We start from the raw sequence: 17,492 nt of genomic DNA on the forward strand, positions 1-17,492 counted from the left end.
AATTCACAGAAGCAAACACACAGTAACAGGCTACCAGGAAGATGGCACCTTGGCTGATGTGGAATCCCTGAAACAGTACTAGAGGGAGCAGGAAGAGGGCAGCCCAGGGTCAGGGTTTGCAACACAGGCCAGAACCCCTCTAGGGATAAAGAAGCAAGCAGATGCCCTGAAGGCATCCAGGGAACTTTATCACCCTCCACAGACACAAGCTTCTCTAGGCTCATGGCATTTTTTTTATAGTGGAATTCACTCACAGGAAAAATAGCTCCTTCAAGAAGTCAGAATAATAGGCACATTCTCGGAAAAGATGAATGCCTGTCTGCACTCACCTCTTGACTAGTTCTGCCATTTGCTAAACCATACTTCCAAAGGAAAAAAGAAAGAGATGGGGGAGGGTCACCTGGCCTCACCTTTAACCTAAATACACTTGCAAATTTGGGGAATTCACATTCTGAAATTAAGACCTTGAAGGATCAGGAAACACCACAGGTGCCTGTACACTCCACACAGTTCATTTAGACTGTATTATGAAGTTCATTGTGATCTTTTGTAAAATTTAAGAACCTGGCAGAGCAGAATTGGAAAAGCACTATTTCTGAAGCAAAATAAAATCTCCAATGTCTCAGCAACTGATACAAAAGTCCCAGCCTTGGAGAGATGGCTCAGTGATAAAGAGAATGGGCTGCTCTTGCAGAGGACCATGGTTCCATTCCCAATTCCCAGCACCTACCTGGTAGCTCACATCTGTCTAGAACTCCGATCCCAGGGCATCTGACATCCTCTCTGGCCTTCACAGGTACCAGGCATGCATATGGTACACAGACATACAAGCAGGCAAAACTCCCACGCACATAAAAGTAAATAAAAATTTAAATAAAAAAATATATAACAAGTGCTACTTGTTGGGATGGATCCTGTGCCCTGCTAGAAAAGGTAGTAGTTGGAGCCTCAGACAGAGGTACACAAGGACAGGGTCTGGAGGAACTGGAGAAAGACCCTGGCCCCTGGATGCTTCATATCACACTGAGGGAATAGCATAAGGGGGCTCACCATCCAGCCAGGACACCACGACCCAACAGAAAGGATATATGTGTGGGGAGATGAGAACTGTACATCTTCAGGTCCTTCAAGAAGTGTGTCAGGCAGTGGAATCCCAAGACCTTTATATGAATCAGTGATCAGCCTCCCTCAGTCCCCTAGTGCCAGCCAGGGGTCACAACATGATGTAACAGTGCTTCTATGCAGCTGGGAGCAGTGTGTTCAGGCTTCTACATCCTGTTGCGCCCTGTGCCCAGTGGCACAACCTCAAAGCCAGGGGAGAGCCTGGCCCAGGACTGGCACTGCAGAGTCTTAGCCTTCGAATGTCAGAGTTGTCAGTATGAGCCCAGTGGTCCTGTTAGATCTGAACAGGAGCAGTGCTGTGGAGGGCTGCTGACATGCAGTCTCTGTTCTGCAGCTGTCTGAGCAGAGGGACAGGCGACACACCTCCTGGTCACCCTCATCTGTGCCAGTGGCTCTGAACACACAGGGGATCCAACCGTGCACAGGCATTTCTGGGCTCTCTATGCCATCTGCTTTGATGTCACAGGGAGCTGAGAAGCAGGTAGGAACATGAGCATGGGACTGGACAATAGGAAGGAAAGTGAGTCAGCCAATCGGCCGCACCGACCCTCAGTTCCTGATCTAGTAACACACTTTTGAAGACAGATCTACTGAGATATCTGTGATGGCTTCTCAGAAGCTGAAGTCTCCTGGCCCTTCATCTTATGGTTTGATTAAACACAGAGAATCTTTAGTGTGTTCCCACACCTTACATGGGACTGGTGTGCTAATCCTAGACACTACAAAGAATGCTATTTTTTGACATCAGCCTGCCTCAGGGGTAGAGTATGGAGGGAGCTGTTGTCCATGGTGGTGGGGTGGGGAGTAAAGAACCACAGTCCCTCGATTAGGCCTTCATTTCCTTATAGGCAGCCTGACTCTGGGATCCGTCTCTCAAAACTGTCACTTACAGACAGGAACTGGGGAAGAGGTGGAAGAACACTGGGGTGTGTGTGCACTTTTTTCCTTGGCTGCCAGGATCCTCTGAGTGTGAGCCACACACTTGGGGACAAGCACTGTTTCTCGTCTCCCTGGGCCCAGCTCCCCTCTGTCCTACAGAGCCCTGCTGCCCATTCCACATGGTAGCCTTGTATAAGACACCAGTTAGAGAAAAATTGTCCAAAAAAAAGAAAAGAAAAGAAAGAAAGAAAGAAAGAAAGAAAGAAAGAAAGAAAGAAAGAAAGAAAGAAAGAAAGAAAAGAAGTCAGTGATTGATGCTGAGACAGGCCCTAGAGACAGTGTGGTAACCCTGGGGAGACCCCTAAAATGACAGCCAAGAGAAGCATGGTACCACGTGTTAACAACTTCCTTCGACCCCAGGAGCAGCAAGCAAGCCAGCATAGTGTCCAGGGCTGTGTCTCCCTCAGCCCCATGGCCACTCTGACCTTGTCAAGACTCTGATGTGTTGATGGAGAATTGGTTTGTTAAGGTAAGACACCCAGCATGGCCTCTGCTCCTGCAGGGTGCCAAGGACACTCCTGGAGGCTTGGGTGAAGGCCCTGTGCTGATACATTCAATGTATCTTTGTTCCTGGCTGGATGAGAATCTGAAGGGGTAGCTGTTTGTTTTAAATATCAAATATTTTCCAATGTGCCCTGCACGCTCCCTGCACACCAGTGTGCCAGCAGGAAACTCCAAAGCACAAAGGAGCGGAGGCCAGGTCTCAGGCTGGGTGGAAGAGCCAGAGACAGAAGCTTAGGTAGGGGCTCGACAGCTAGCGCCTACAGCTATTACTGCCCCTTCCTTTGGGGGTCGCTCTTAGTCACTCACTAGGCTGTCTCCAATGTACCTATCTTTACCTTTGCTAAGGTTCGAGGGTAATCTGTGGCGAGGCCAGCTCCACCATTCTGATAGTCACAAAAAGCTACTTGAACAACAAAAATTATGTATGTATTCCAGACAGAGGGGAAAGGACACAGCTATGGCCAACTTAGTTCTTTTGTTCTCTGTCACAAAATTTTTTTTCTTAAATCTAGCTTTCCCAGAAGCCTAACCTAATTAAATACCACTGACCAGAAAGAGGCCACATAGGCATGTGGGTGTAAAATCCTATAGACATTTTAAATGAGTCCCATAGTCAGCCAAATAGGCCGGTACAGAGATCGAGTGAGGAGAGCCATGGCCAGGCGGCCATGGGGTCTAAGGGTTCCAGACATCCATTCATGTTTTGATTTCAGTCTCTGCAGCAGTTCCCATTTGGTCACATGTTGAGCAAGAATGCTACCCCAGGCCATTTACTAATCACATGGCATGCATGACCGAGCTTCCCAAAGAAGCTCAGCGCAAGACAGGCACTGAACACATTCACACCTGCCCAAGCCTTCCTCCCTGTCATAATCACTGGGGTTTAGAGTTGGGTCCCATCAAGCCACATGGGCAAAAGACACTTCTTGATGAATTATAAAAGAATGGTTGGGGGTGAGGAGCCATGGCTCGGTGAAGCTCAGGAAGTACCAACACTGGCTGTTCTTGCAGAGGACCCAGATTCAGTCCCAGCACCCGCATGATTAGGTAATGGCCTCAAGTTCAGTTCCAGGGCATCTGATGCCCTCTCCTGGCCTCCATGGGTACTGCATGCACCTGGCACATATACATACATGCAGGCAAACACATATACATAAAATTAAAATAAATCTTTTAAAAATAGGAAGATAGCATGTCTGGAATGCAGTGCTTTCTAGGATTCAACATGTCTTAGACATTGACCCCAGGTGCCTTTTATGACCTTTGCCCAGCTGTCTTTCCATAAGGATATGGGTCAGGGGTCAGACATAATCCTCAGGTCTTTGAGATAGATGGTTGGGAGAGTTCAGGGTCATTCATAGCTTCATGGTGAGTTTGAGGCAAAGCTGGGCTACAAGAGAACTAGAGGGAGAGAGGGAGGGAAGGAAGGATGGAGGATGGGAGAGACAGAGAGACAGAGAAAGAGAGAGTGCAACTAATTCATGGCCTGCCTGCCTTCTTCAGGCACAGACCCTAGGACTGGGAAAGCAGCATGGCATCTTTCCCTCCCTCCTCCCTAAAACGGAACCCTCAGTTCTTTCCCGAGACAATTGATTTAAAACAAGTGTAACAGTGCATTTTGTGCAGCTGAGAACACCATGTGACCTGGTGATAGCCGGTGAGAACCCTTAGCCGGTGAGAACCTTTGCAGGGATTATGGGAAACCGCTTTCCTGAGACAGGAAAGAAATGCAGAAAAACAGTCTTCAGTTTCTTTTTTCCACCCTGAACTCAGATGCAACACACAGAACAGCAGCAGCTGGTCTAGAGCGGCGTGGCAATAAAGTAGCAGTTTTGACCGCAGAGTGGTAGGAATAGAGATGAGGCTTGTGATAGGCCTGGGTCTGATCTGCTGCCCATCCCTTGGCCATAATATCTCAGCACTCGTTGTAGTGTGAATAAAATCAACCCCATTTATTTAAGGGTCTGTTAATTAGGTCTTAGCCCCCCCTTTTTTTAACCAAATATGCCTTGGAATAGTAAATACGATAAAAACTGAATAACAGGCCCGTTACCCTCTGCAATCCTCAAGGTTTATGTAAGAGACACAGCTGGTTGACAAGGAACAAGTGTGGCCACTACACAGACTGTCCCTAATAGGCTAATAGAGGATGGAGACCAGGAGGAAATCTTTAAATGAAGTCACTAATGGCAAAGCCTTTCTTTCTAACTTCTTTGAACTCAGCAAGACTCTTCTCAGGTGACTGCCCAACCCCAAGCCCTCCTAGTACAGAGCAAACAAGGCTAGGACTGAGAGTTATCTTTCTCCAAGACTGTGGTGGGGACCAGACCCACATATCCTTTACTTTTCCAAGACACCTGAAACCTTACTACCTTCGGGGTTCTCCCCTGTGAGATTAGGCAGGGTGGACCAGACTCATCCCCTCTTGTGGGAGGACAACACAGGACATCACATTGGCCTGCAGCCTCTTTGGGCAGGCTGACCATTAATAATTCACCCAGTAGAGAAAGAGATGCTGGCTTACGGACTTGCCCCAGCCTGACACAGGGCTCAGAGCAGGCTGCTCGATAGCCCTCAGAACCCGACTGTCAAATTTAGATATTAGCATACATCAGTCATCATAAGTAAATTATTCTAAAAACAGAGCCACGGCTGCACTGCGGGCAACTTTCAGTGCTCGCCAGCAGAGGCATCAGGAAGATACAAGGCCAAGAAGGCCTGGAACAGTGAGGGCCCAAAGAGCATCCTGCCTTCTGTCCCTGGTGGTTTTGCACCTCCAAAGGGCAACTATACACGCACTTGTTACCCTGTTGGGGAAGACTATTTTAAGCCTAATTAGCAGGATTTTTTTTTCAGAATGCAAATGCTTTTCATTTAGACATAAAACAAAATGCCACGACATTTCCTCCACCCATTTATCACAAACAAGTTAATTACTGTGTAACAAATCTCTCCCGATAGAATGTGAAGGTCCTGGCTGCTGGTGAGCTGACTCAGGCATTGAGAGGAAGCCACAGCCCAGCCTGTAATAGCTCATGGCGTGCTCACCGTAAAACCACGACTGGGAAGCTCTGCTTGTCAAATTAAGTAAGGTTAAGCTCTCTCGCTCGGAATAACTCAATTATCAGTAGTCATTATCTATTTAGCACAGAACCTACCAGAAGCTCCGAGCTCTGGGCCTGCTTCTGACAGAGGCTTCCTCACTCTGCGCTCAGAGTGCCAAAGTTTTCTGCACACCCAGCCGTTTCTGCATGTCCTGGCTTGAGCGTGCTGCAGGCCTCCGTTCTCACCTCCATGTGTGCAAAATTATTTCTAAGATGTAAAAACATCCTCGCTCCTGATATCTTGCACCTCAAGCTCAAGAGGAAGAAAACGGGGAGCGGGCAGAGGGTGCTGCAGCTGGGGCTGTAACCCACCACCACGCTTGAGCAGATGAGTGCAGACTCCAGACACATGGATGTCATATTCTCCTCTGATCTAGGCCTGCTGTATGAAGTCCACCCAGAACACATCAGGTAAATCCAGGACGGTACCCTCCATGCCTACCAGGACCAGAGTACACAGGAGGGCCTGGCTACACACATGATGCTAGTGTAATCTAGGAAGCAACGCAAAAATATAGAAATTTCTTATCTGTTGCAGATGTCCCTTGTTAACATTGTTTTTCTCTCTTGAGTCCCTGGTCTTTGGGCATGGCAAGATCTCCATGGGTTTGTTAGGTTCACAGAGGCCTTGTGCCTCAGGGTCAGTGTGTGGGGGAGTCCAGAATGCAGTAATGGCAGGAATGAGCCACATTAGACTTGAAAAGGTGATCTACCTCATCAAAGTCCAAATCAAAACACATATACAGCTCTTGGAGTGTCCTGAACACAGTTTCTCCCTGAGGCCCACCCCTTAGCCAACTGAATAAAGTTTCTTTCTTTCTTTCTTTCCTTCTTTCTTTCTTTCTTTCTTTCTTTCTTTCTTTCTTTCTTTCTTTCTTTCTTTCTTCCTTCCTTCCTTCCTTCCTTCCTTCCTTCCTTCCTTCCTTCCTTCCTTTCTTTCTTTCTTTCTTTCTTTCTTTCTTTCTTTCTTATGATAAGCAATGGTCAATGACTTCTGCCTCACAACAATAAAACAAAGATCAGGTATGAAAAGTTGGACATTGTCTTCATTCACATAATTTGTAAGGAACAAGGATCTGAAAGATTCCTGCTAGGAGGGGGCATGCCCAGCAGGCAGGACCAACCTGGCATTGCAATGGGATGTTGTCTGTGATGTTTACACCTGAGACCCATACAACCAAGCCAACACAGACACACACGAAAGAAAGAAAGAAAGATAGAAAGAAAGAAAGAAAGAGAGAGAGAGAGAGAGAGAGAAAGAGAGAACAAAAGAACCTCACAATGGTTCAAGTCTAGGATTTTATATCAAAGTGAATTCATAGGCACTCTTGAGTCAGGCAGACCACTGCTGCAGGTTAGATGTGCCTAGACCCTGCATTCAGTATGCAGAGAAGAGCTTCCACACACCTGTGCACACCTGTTCATAGACAGCCGCTCTGTTTCTTAGAACATAAACCTCCTTGGGGTGGGGAGAGTAGTCAATAGCCTTAGGACTTCAGAGCCAATATGGAAATTCACCTTTTAGACCTGTTTGAAAGCCCACTTCCCTGTCTCCATGAAAACAGTTCAAACTTCTAGGAAACTAGAGGTCACGAGCCAGAGCTCTTAGACTGTGAACCCCTAGAACCCAGCTTCTTATCTCCTGCCCTATGAAACCAAAAAGAGCTTAATCAGTTTGTCTGGAAAAGGAAAACAGATAGGTTTGCAATGAGTTTTCCAGCCATCTAGTTCCTTCTGCCCCCTGCACACCGCCATTCCAGAAGCTCATGGATGCCGATCCCCATGGGTTTTTCTGTCGCTGGAGGGGCAGTCGTGAAAGCCACATGCCACATTTGTGAGCAGAACGTCTGTGGGCTTATTTACCGAGCTCCCAACAACATCGTCTGCTTTGTCACACATTTCGAAGTGGGGATAATTTAAGAGTCCTGCATCTCATACATAAAAATACTTAGAAAGGAAGTCTCCCTGCACAGCATTGGGTGACAGCGTTCCACCCAAATTCTCATTTGTCGTACAGGAAATGATTCACCTCAGTCCAAAATGACAGGCAGGCCTTCCGAATCATTCAGCACACGCAAAGACGGCCCACCGGAACCTCATCGATTTCACAGCCATCTCTCCGCAGAGAGCCGTGTTCCGAGGCCAGCCAAGCCTTCCGCTTCATCCCCCCACCCCTCAGACACCCCACACTACCTTTGAGTAGTTTCTCTCCTTCCAGGACATTCGGGGAGATCAACGCAGTGTAGCCTTCTTCGGAGAAGCCAGCCTTACAGGCCTCTCTGACTGTAAGATCCTCTCGGTGGGCCTGGGGATGGAAAGGAGACTGTTAAACCAATGTAAGTCCACAGAAATGTAATCCAACCTACATTTGTCATGGCCACCTCACAAGCCTCTGCCCCCAGCACAGGTAAAGCACCATCCCCACCCAGAGATGGGATGGGGATGCTCTGCTCTCTGGGGGACTTCAGGTTGTATTGGCCCAGGTTTGGAGGAGTTTCCCGAACTGGAAAGCTGAACCTACTTTTATGGGAAGCACAGGGTCAGCTGATGCCTAGACCAGGTACCAATGGGGCCATATTGACAAATGGCAGGGGGAAAAGGCAGAGAGGTTCCCAGAAGTGGGTGAGCAGCAGCAGCAGCAGCAGCAGCAGCAGCAGCAGCAGCAGCAGCAGCAGCAGGAGGAGGAGAAGGAAGAGGAGAAGGAGAAGGTATCACCAGACGTTCACCCATCCACAGGCAAAGCCAGGCCCGTGGAGAGAGAGGGAACTCTGCTAAGAACCTTCTCTCCAGGCTGCAGAGCTCTGCCTTTAGGCTAGGTGAGGAGGAAGCCTCCCTCTGCAGGCCACAGGGGTGGAGTTCCAAGAAAAGGAGCTGGCAAATTCAGTGATTCCAGGGCTGTTTCCAAGCTGAGCGGGAGAGTGACCAGTTCTGCCACTAGGCTGCAAGGAGGCAAGGTGCTTGTGTGTGTGTGTGTGTGTGTGTGTGAAGTTCACCCACACCCACACAACGTCCTGGGCTCTTGCTCACTCTGAAGCCCCCATTTAAAGCCTCGTCAGGAGAAAAGACCAGAAGCCTCTAACAGACCAGAAGGGTTTTCTGTTCCTCTGGAGTCTGCATCTTTAGAGAAAGGAAGGCAAAGGGTAAGGGGTTCCACCCAAGCTGCCAGGAACCAAGGGAGATAGCATGTGTCCCCACTAATCCACTCCGCTAAGGAGGAGAAGGCGCACCAGGCTCCCGATCCCTGGTGAGCAAGCTCCGGGAGCCGCGGGCGCAGACAGCACCCTGCAGTCTCAGCTTCGCGGGCCGCCAGAGCGGAACGCGCCTCCCTGCCGGCCGAGTCCTCCAGCTGCGCGCAACAGCTCCGCCCGGGTTCGGCTGGGAGGCCACCCGCAGCCTGCAGCCTGTAGCTCGGGCTCGAGTACCCGGCCCCGGAGGCTAGGAAAGGGAGGGCCGGGTCGGGGATCTTCCCCCCGGCCAAGCTCAGAATGGCATCTGATTCTTGGGGATCGCAGCTCTGAAATGCACTTGCAGCCCGCGAGAGACAAAAGTCGGCCGGGAAAGTTTCTGTCCCCCCGGGGCGTGTTCCCCGCGCAAGGCGATGGTCCGGTGGCCTCGGAGCAGCCGGTCGCCAACCCTGGTTCATCGCAGAGAATACCTCGGCGTGGCAGCGAGCAGGCCACCGGACCGATCGGCCACGAGAGGGGGTTCAGGCCACTCGGTCTCCGCCCAGGGTCGCTGCGGGAGCTCCCGCTGAGCGGTTCGGAAGACCCGCAGCGAGCTGGAGTCGACCGAGGGAGCCGGCTGGAGACCGCGCAGAGACTGTGCGGAGACAGCGAGGGTGTCCAGCTCCAGTCCCCGGGCTCAGTGCCTCGCGCTCCCGCTGCGCCCTCCTCCCGAACCCTCTCTAAGTCGGGAGGACCTGCTAGACCCCGCGGCTACAACCCGCGCCCCTTAGTCGCCTCCGCCTCCCACTGCAGCCGAGCTCCGCGGCACCCACGGGACCCGGGAGAGCGCCCCGCGCAGCCGACCCGACCCGGCGCGCGGCTGGAACTCGGGATGCGCGACTGCCGGGCGGCGGAGGAGAGTACTACACTACGGAGGGCGGCCCCGGAGCGCAGATCGGGCAATGAGATGGCACCCAGGGTCCCGCCCGCTCAGCTTCGCGGCTCGCCGCTCCGATAGCGAGCGGCTTCGCGCAGCGCGGGCGGCGGGTTGAGAAGACCGGGAGACACCAGCTAGCCCCACGGGTTCCCAGATCGCCCGCGATCGGAGAGGCGGCAACTTACCCGGAGCGCGCCCGAGAGCCCGAGCAGCAGCAGCGGCAGCACCGAGCCTGTGGTCATCGTCCCCGCCGCGCCGCCCCGGCGCTCGCCCGGTGCCCGGCTTCCCTCGCCGCGGCGATGCTCCGCCCGCCCTGCTTTTCCCCGCACTTGCCGCCCGGGCTCCGGGAGCCAGGCCAAGTGGGCCGGCGGCGCGCTCCCTCCGGCCGGTGCGTCCGCCGGCCTCGCAGCCGCCCGCGCCTCTGTTCCGCGCGCTCGGAACTGCAGGTGAAGCCGAGCGGCGGCCCCGCCGAGGCCCCGCCCCTCCGGCCGGGCCTGACGCGGGCCTTAAAGGAGCCGCTCCCGCGCCCACTCGCTCAGTCGCTTGGCCTGGTTGCTCGCTGGCAGGGCGGCCTCAGTCCCGTGGGACAACTAGAGGCCCGTCTGAGCAGACGAAGCCAGGGAGACTGGGTTTCTAGGAGCAAAGACGGTGTGAACCAAAGAAGACTGTTGTCTCTGCCCAGCAAGTTAGATGTCCTTTGTAGATTGTGGGACCCCTCCTTGTGATCACACCATGATGTTAGGTCAACTTCTTTTCAGAGCCCACAGTGGAGAGTGGACACTTCCTTCATCCCTGTGTCATCTAAGTCTCCGGACACAGGCCTTTGCGATGGCCTCCAGCCCTCTGAACAGCTCAGGGATCAGAAGAGAGGGAGAGGGGAGGGGTCACTCTCCAGCTGGCCTGGCTCAGCTGACCCCTTATAGTGTGGGCCTGGCTCTGGCTATCCTCCAAGGTCTGGGAGGATCCCTGCCCATTCCTCTGTGTGTGCCAAAATGTAGTTAGGTCTTCTGTGTAGGCAAGGAAGAAATCAGAGGCCCCAGAAGGAAGGGACTCCAGCGGGCAGAGCTGTCAGGCCCGTCAGCTCCCTGGGCAGGCCAGCTCCATTTGCTTCGCATGGGCAATTTCCAACCCTGACTGCAGGCATTTCTTTAAGCATCGTATTGCTCTCGCAGAAAAATAAGGGCAGCTTGGACTGTGAGTGAAGGCTTCCCCATCCCTCCCTTGGCTAAGCAATGTACAGAAAAGTGGAATGTTTGCTCAGATGTTTTTCAAATGTTCTTTGTCTCTCTTCTAAGAAAATCTGTGTCCAGAATACAATAGTTCTGGTTTGAGAAGAGTGAATTAAATTGCCCCAAGGTCATAGTTAACTTGGACAGAGAGACCTTTTCCTCCTTGTCCCCCCTCTCCCCCCACTATGGTGGATGACACCCTAGGTCTCCTGACTAGTACTCAAGCCATGGGAAATCAGGGTAACCCAGGGTGCATAGTGGGCTCTGTCCAGAGGTATGAGACTGGGTTTAGCTTGGACCACCAAGTATTTGAACACCAAGCCTGTGCCAACCTGGCCCTATGCCACAGACTATCCCAGTGTTGGCCTGCTAAGGAATGAGAGAGGCTACTAACTTAGCGTGGCTGGCGGGGCAGTCTTCAGACTCTTCTATAGAAGTCCTTCCCTGGGGAGACAAAGAAACATTCACTCTCGATAGAGAGGTACCCAGACCAAAGCAAGACTTGAATACAGCTTGGTGAGTCAGTGAGCTTATTGGGGAGGTGTGAAGGAATACGGAGACCTAGAGGAGACAGCTACCCTGTAGACTCAGATACACTGTACAGTCAGGGGGAGATGGGAGCAAATCCTTTTGGAGAGTTCTGTTCTGCTTCTAGGGCACATGTCCCTTAAGGAGATGCCTCCCTCCTGAACACACTTTATCCTGCCCACATCAGCTCCTTCACTCTTCTTGTATTGAGATGCTGCCGTGGGGGCCACTCTGTGTTCTTAGCCCAGACCTAAGGCAACAGTAAGTCACCTGGAAGAGCCTCCTCCTCTCTCCAACTTAGGTTCTGGGAAGACAGCCATGTCAACTTGAGGGACAAGCCATGGTTCTGAGGAGGCAGGTGCCTCCTAGCACATCTCACCGTTGCCTACAGTTATCTATCTGAGAGCTTTGGCCCTCCAGACAAGCACTGTGACTTCCTGATAGAGCTTACTATCCTAGCATTAATCAGCCCTACTGTGAGTATAGAAGGGCTGTGTAATTTAATCTGCCCCAGGTGTGCAGTCATGAGGTTCCCTTTATATAGCCTGCAGAGGGAAGTTTAGAGGGTTCACATATCAAGAACGGACTCCCAGCATTAGCACACAGACCCCAGGGCCCATGGCATGGGCAGCATTCTCCAAACTTACTTATTCAAGTCGTTGGCTTAGGCTTCTTACAGGAATCCACGTTTCTAAAAGCATGGCTCAGAAACGTTGCAGTAACCCATGCGAGTCCAGCAGAGAGCATTGCTTTGTCAGGCTTGTTCTGAGTGAAGCAGAGAGGGCGTGCTGAGACAGGCAAATACAAAGCGGCTCTTCCCAGGGACTGTCCTAGCCTGTTTCTTATAGTCTGGCCAGCATGACCAAGGGAGCTTGTTTAAAAATATGGGTTCTTGGGCCCCTCACCCATACTCCCTACTAAAATCCATAGGATAACACACACATACACACACACACACAAATCCCCCACACTCACACACACTCTCTTACACACACTCACACTTATATTCACATACATTCACACACGCACACACTCACATGCTCACATATATTCACACACACTCACTCTTACACAGTTATACACTCACAGCCACATGCTCACACACACACACACTCAAACACACTCATACACTCACACACATTCATACACACTCATACACACTTACATACTCTCATACACTCTTACACTCACACACTCACATGCTCATAGACACATACACTCACACACACTCATACATACTCACATACTCTCACACACACGCTCACAGACATACACTCACACACATACTCTCTCTCACACACACACTCATACACTCACACACATCCATACACTCATACACACACTCTCACACAAACTCTTACACTCACACTCACATGCTCACATACATTTATACACTCACTGCCACTCTTTAAGTTATCCTTTTACTCAGGAGGAAATATGCAGAACCCTAGTGAGAATACAGATTCTCCAAGCTCCATCTGCAGCAAACAATACTGCCTTTTCCCTCCTTCCCTCCTTCACTCCCTCCCTCCCTCTTTCCCTCCCTTCCTCCCTTCCTCCCTTCCTCCCTCCCTCCTTCCCTTCCTCCCTCCTCCTCTCCTCCTTTCTTTTCTTATTTTAAGGCCCAAGTTGGCTTCAAACTGACAGCAATCCTCCTGTCTCAGCCTCCTTGCTGTGAAGATCATAGGGTTGAGCCAATATTATTATCTTTTCCTTAAGTTCCTCTTTGACTCTTAATGCCCATACTAAAATCTATAGTAAAAAACTCTTTCCATTTATTCATGTATTTATTTATTCATTCATTCACTTTGCATCCCAGTCACAGCCCCTTTAGTCCTCTCCTTCTACTCTTACCTTTCCCCCTTCTCCCATTCCCCCTCCCCTTCTCCTCAAAGGGGCAGGTCCCCTCCCTAGGTGCTAACCTGCCTTGGTACATAGAGTCTCATCCTCTCCCACTGAGGCCAGACAGCCCAGCTATGGGAAAGGGATCCACAGGCAGGCAACAGAGTCCAAGTCACAGACAACCCCCTGCTGAAGTTGTTAGGGGACCCACATGAAGACCAAGCTGCACATCTGCTACATATCGTTGGGAGCCTACATCCATGCATGCTTTTGGTTGATGATTCAGTCTCAGTGAGCTCCCATGGGCCCAGGTTAGTTGTCTCTGTAGGACCTCCATCTTTACTTCATACATACATACATACAAAGAAAGAAAGAAGAGCCTGGTACCAACAATGTTGTGCAGGGAATATGGTCTTAGACCCTTGGGCCCCTGCATTTGGCAGCCACCCTGTGGACAGTAAGCATTTGAACTGTAGGCATTGATTCCATAGACATTGCTTCCCGTGGAATGTCCTGGACCAAGGAGCCTAGGAAATGCTGCTTCCTGGGCCTTGGGGTTCTGTGGGTAAAAGATGAGGCTCTGACCTACCACTGCCTGCCAGTTCTGCATGGAGCAGCCACTGAGACCTCAAACTTCAGAATCTGAGTCGAGGACCCTAGAAGTGTGCTTTTGTTCCAAAGAGAAGTTATGAAAAGACACCAGGGAATGGGTGTTGCACACATGTAAAACTGTGGAGGCTTGAAAGCAGTGAAGTCTTCTATACCTTCCACTTGGGGCATTTGGCAAGGGACTCGGCTTCCACAAGTCAGATGCTCAAAGATCTCTGACTTCTGTCTGTAGTTTTGCAACCCTTACCATTTATTATGTGTGTGTATAAATGGTCATGCAGATACATATGCATGTGTGTGTATGTGTGTATGTGTGTGCATGCATGCATGCATGCGTGTGTGTGTGTGTGTGTGTGTGTGTGGATACAAATGCATGTTGCCATGGGTGTCCTTTTAAGCTGGTGCTGGAGATCCAGACTCAGTTCCCCATGTTTTTGTGGCAAGCGCGTTAATGACTGAGCCATCTCTCCAGCTTGTGTTTATCATAATCTTTTAGGCATCTTAGTGTTAAAGGAAAAAAGCTGTCTTGCAAAGAAGGTAGAGCTGGCAAAAATTGTGCTCATAAAATAAAGCCAGGTCCTTGGGGAAACGTGGTTGAGACTATTTGAGGCAGGATGAGAAGGAATGGAATCAACCTGCTACCGGCTCCTGAAAGCCTCTTTGCGCAGAAGACAGAAGACTCTTAAGGGAAGAAGCAAGAGAGAGATGGAGAGGGAGTGAGCAGAGCACAGATATCAGGCTGCCGCAAGTCTGGCATCATTTACCAGCCTGGCCATGCTTCCCTGGAAGTCAGAGGGAGGAAGCTTCTTCTGGGAGTCAGAGGGAGGAGGCTTCTTCTGGGAGTCAGAGGGAGAAGGCTTCGCTGGACTGTTCGAGTTTTCCTATCTCAGCTGCTCTTCCCCTTCAGTATCCTTTGTCACTTGCAACCCTGCCAAGCCTTGCTCTGAAAGCCTGGAACGGTGACCTCACCTCACACAATTCTATGCCCCACAATAGGAAAAAGACCTGAATATGTGGTGGCCTCTCATGGACCGATTGTCAGATATCCTCTCAGTCACTTCCAACTTCTTGCAATCCTCCTGCCTCAGCCTTCCCAGTGCTAGCATTACAGACTGGTACCACTGTGCCCAATTCCATCTGAGCTTCTGCAAACAGGGGCAGTGGGGCTTGGACCCGCCGCTTGTCAGCTTGGCGTCGGGTGCAGAGATTGAAGGAAGCAAAGGGTATATAAGCAAATCTCGACTCCCCATCTTCTCTCCCCTCCACCTCAGTCCCACTACAGCCAGGTAGGAGTTCAGAAGCCATAACAGGCCTCACCCTCTGGCCTGCACTGCTCTTTCCCCTGGGGTAGGAAAGTATTTGGAAGGCCATCATACCCACCCCTCGCTCTGCGCTGTAGAGGATAGGGACACAAGATGCTCACCTGCTTCCCAGGCATCTGGAATTTCCACCTGGCAGACACCTCCAGCGATATGGGCTGTGCATGCCACTTGGGCACACATCCCATTATCCCATTTTGCAGAGGAAGAAACCGAGGACTGAAGCTAGCCAAGGAGTTCAGACTGGAGCCTCGTGACACCCCCTTCTACTCTCTCACCATTAGCTGCTACACTGGGATGTTTGCCAAGGTAATGGGAAGGGAAAGGATGTAGGATGTTGGAAATGTCTGAGAAGTAGGATGGACAAACTCAAAGTCAGAGAATCAGCTGTCAGAGTGGATGGGGCTGGTGGGGAGAGAGATGCAACAGCCCTGTGACCCGAGTCATTGCCCTGTTTTGTTGCTGCTTTGCTTGTAAGGTTTGGGTCTGATGTTAGAAAAGGGGGTACCAGTGGCAGCATGGAGCAGACACCCAATGGTACTGGCTCATGACCTTGCATTCCATCTGTCCAGTCACTCAGCAGGAGGAGAGGTCAGAGCAGAGTCACTGGTGGATAGCATCATCGAACTCCCATGAGGGTAGGGACCCTGTCTCCCAAGAGTGTGGCTCTGCCCCCACTCACCCCTTGTGGTGGTTTGCTTGGCCCAGGAAGGTGCAGCCTTGTTGGAGTAGGTGTGCCACTGTAGACTTGGGCTTTAAGACCCTTACTAGCTTCCTAGAAGTCAGTCTTCCACTAGAAGCCTTCAGATGAAGATGTAGAACTCTCAACTCCTCCTGCACCATGCCTGCCTAGATGCTGCCCTGCTCCCACCTTGAAGATTAATAGTCTGGACCTCTGAACCTATAAGCCAGCCCCAATTAAATGTCCTTTATAAGCCTTGCCCTGGTCATGGTGTCTCTTCACAGTAGTAAAACCCTAACTAAGACACCCTCTAAGGTTTCCCTATATGGCTAGAGCGGTGTCCCTCTTGAATTGAGCACTGTGGGTGATCCCAGGCCCTCGGTGGTTTGAAGATTGACTGCTAACTTTTTAAAAGGCCCTCTTCCCTTTACCTTTTTTCTCCCAAGCACACTCCCAATCCATGCACTCACTCTCTCTGGCCAGTGGTTGGAACCATCTCTCTTTGCCCCGATCCCTGCAACTCCCTTTTCTTCTATGTAATCTTCACACCAGGGCTGAGGGGTCTACATTGGCTCTGGAGTTGCCTCAACATTTTATCCAGATCTCTGCTGAGTACAGCTCTTCATAAAGCTCAGTGTAGGGTCTGAAGAATCCTGACCATGCTGAGAGACACACCTGACACAGCCAGGAATACTCTGGCTCTCAAGCCAGTGGGGCCATTTCTTCCCAGAGTCCTGTGCAGTCCTCAGCATCCCCTACGTGCCCTCAACACATATCTGACTAAGTTCTGGAGAAATAGCTGAGAGAAATGGACTCAGCAAGGCAGCCTGGGCTGGGGGGTGGGGCCGTGTGCCTGCAAGGACTGGGGGGAGGGGTTGTGTGCCTGCACCTTTCTGAACCACAGCCCAGGGCTGAAAGAGTAGCAGTGCTAGTGGGTGGGTGGGCTCCTAATAGTGACAGAGGATGGGATTCCCAGAGGCAGTGGGGGGAGGGAGAAGGTAAAGATGAGCATCCGAGGAGAGGAAATGAAATTAAGCAGCGAAGTGGATAATATCAGATTTAAGGGAGGAAGAACATGGGGGAAGCTAGAACATGAGCAGACAGAGCAGCCATAAAAAAAGGAGTCACGGAGAAAATGGAAAGGAAGTGGAAGTGAGCTGTAGGAATTTAAGCATCTGCCTGGAATTGTGAGGCCTGCCCTGAAATGATGCTCCTGGCTTCTGCAGTTCCAGAAGGACTTGGGGATGCAGCTTGCACCCTTGCACGTTAGATGTAAACAGGTCAGTTGCTGAACTTGGACACCATTCATGTTCTCTCCCATGCAGAAGGTGAGGCTGGGCCCCTGAGCGACAGGTATCCTCAGCCTATGTCATGCCGCCTAGGTGACATTGTTTGAGACCTGCTCTACTCAGCACCCCATCCCAGGAGGTGTGTAGCAACAGCTGCTGAAAGTGTTACAGTCTCAGGTTCTGCAGTAACTCTGATGGAGAAGAAACTGCACAGGCAGAAGTAG

At 51.0% G+C, this 17,492-nt stretch overlaps 1 protein-coding gene across 1 annotated transcript in view; it reads right to left on the reverse strand.

The window, feature by feature from the left end:
• Cdh4 (cadherin 4) overlaps positions 1-10,187 on the reverse strand; it is a 460,506-nt gene extending 450,319 nt beyond the window's left edge. The window contains exons 1-2 of the mRNA XM_021156055.3: positions 9,956-10,187; positions 7,863-7,974 (exon numbers count right to left, since the gene is read on the reverse strand). Coding sequence (XP_021011714.2) covers positions 7,863-7,974; positions 9,956-10,012 — 169 coding nt within the window. The 5' untranslated portion in view covers positions 10,013-10,187. The remainder of the gene's footprint in view (positions 1-7,862; positions 7,975-9,955) is intronic.
• Positions 10,188-17,492: the final 7,305 nt, after the last annotated feature.

Source organism: Mus caroli, unplaced genomic scaffold (genome assembly GCF_978045245.1).
Source record: "Mus caroli unplaced genomic scaffold, Mus_caroli_1 scaffold_2, whole genome shotgun sequence".
NCBI lineage: Eukaryota > Metazoa > Chordata > Mammalia > Rodentia > Muridae > Mus > Mus caroli.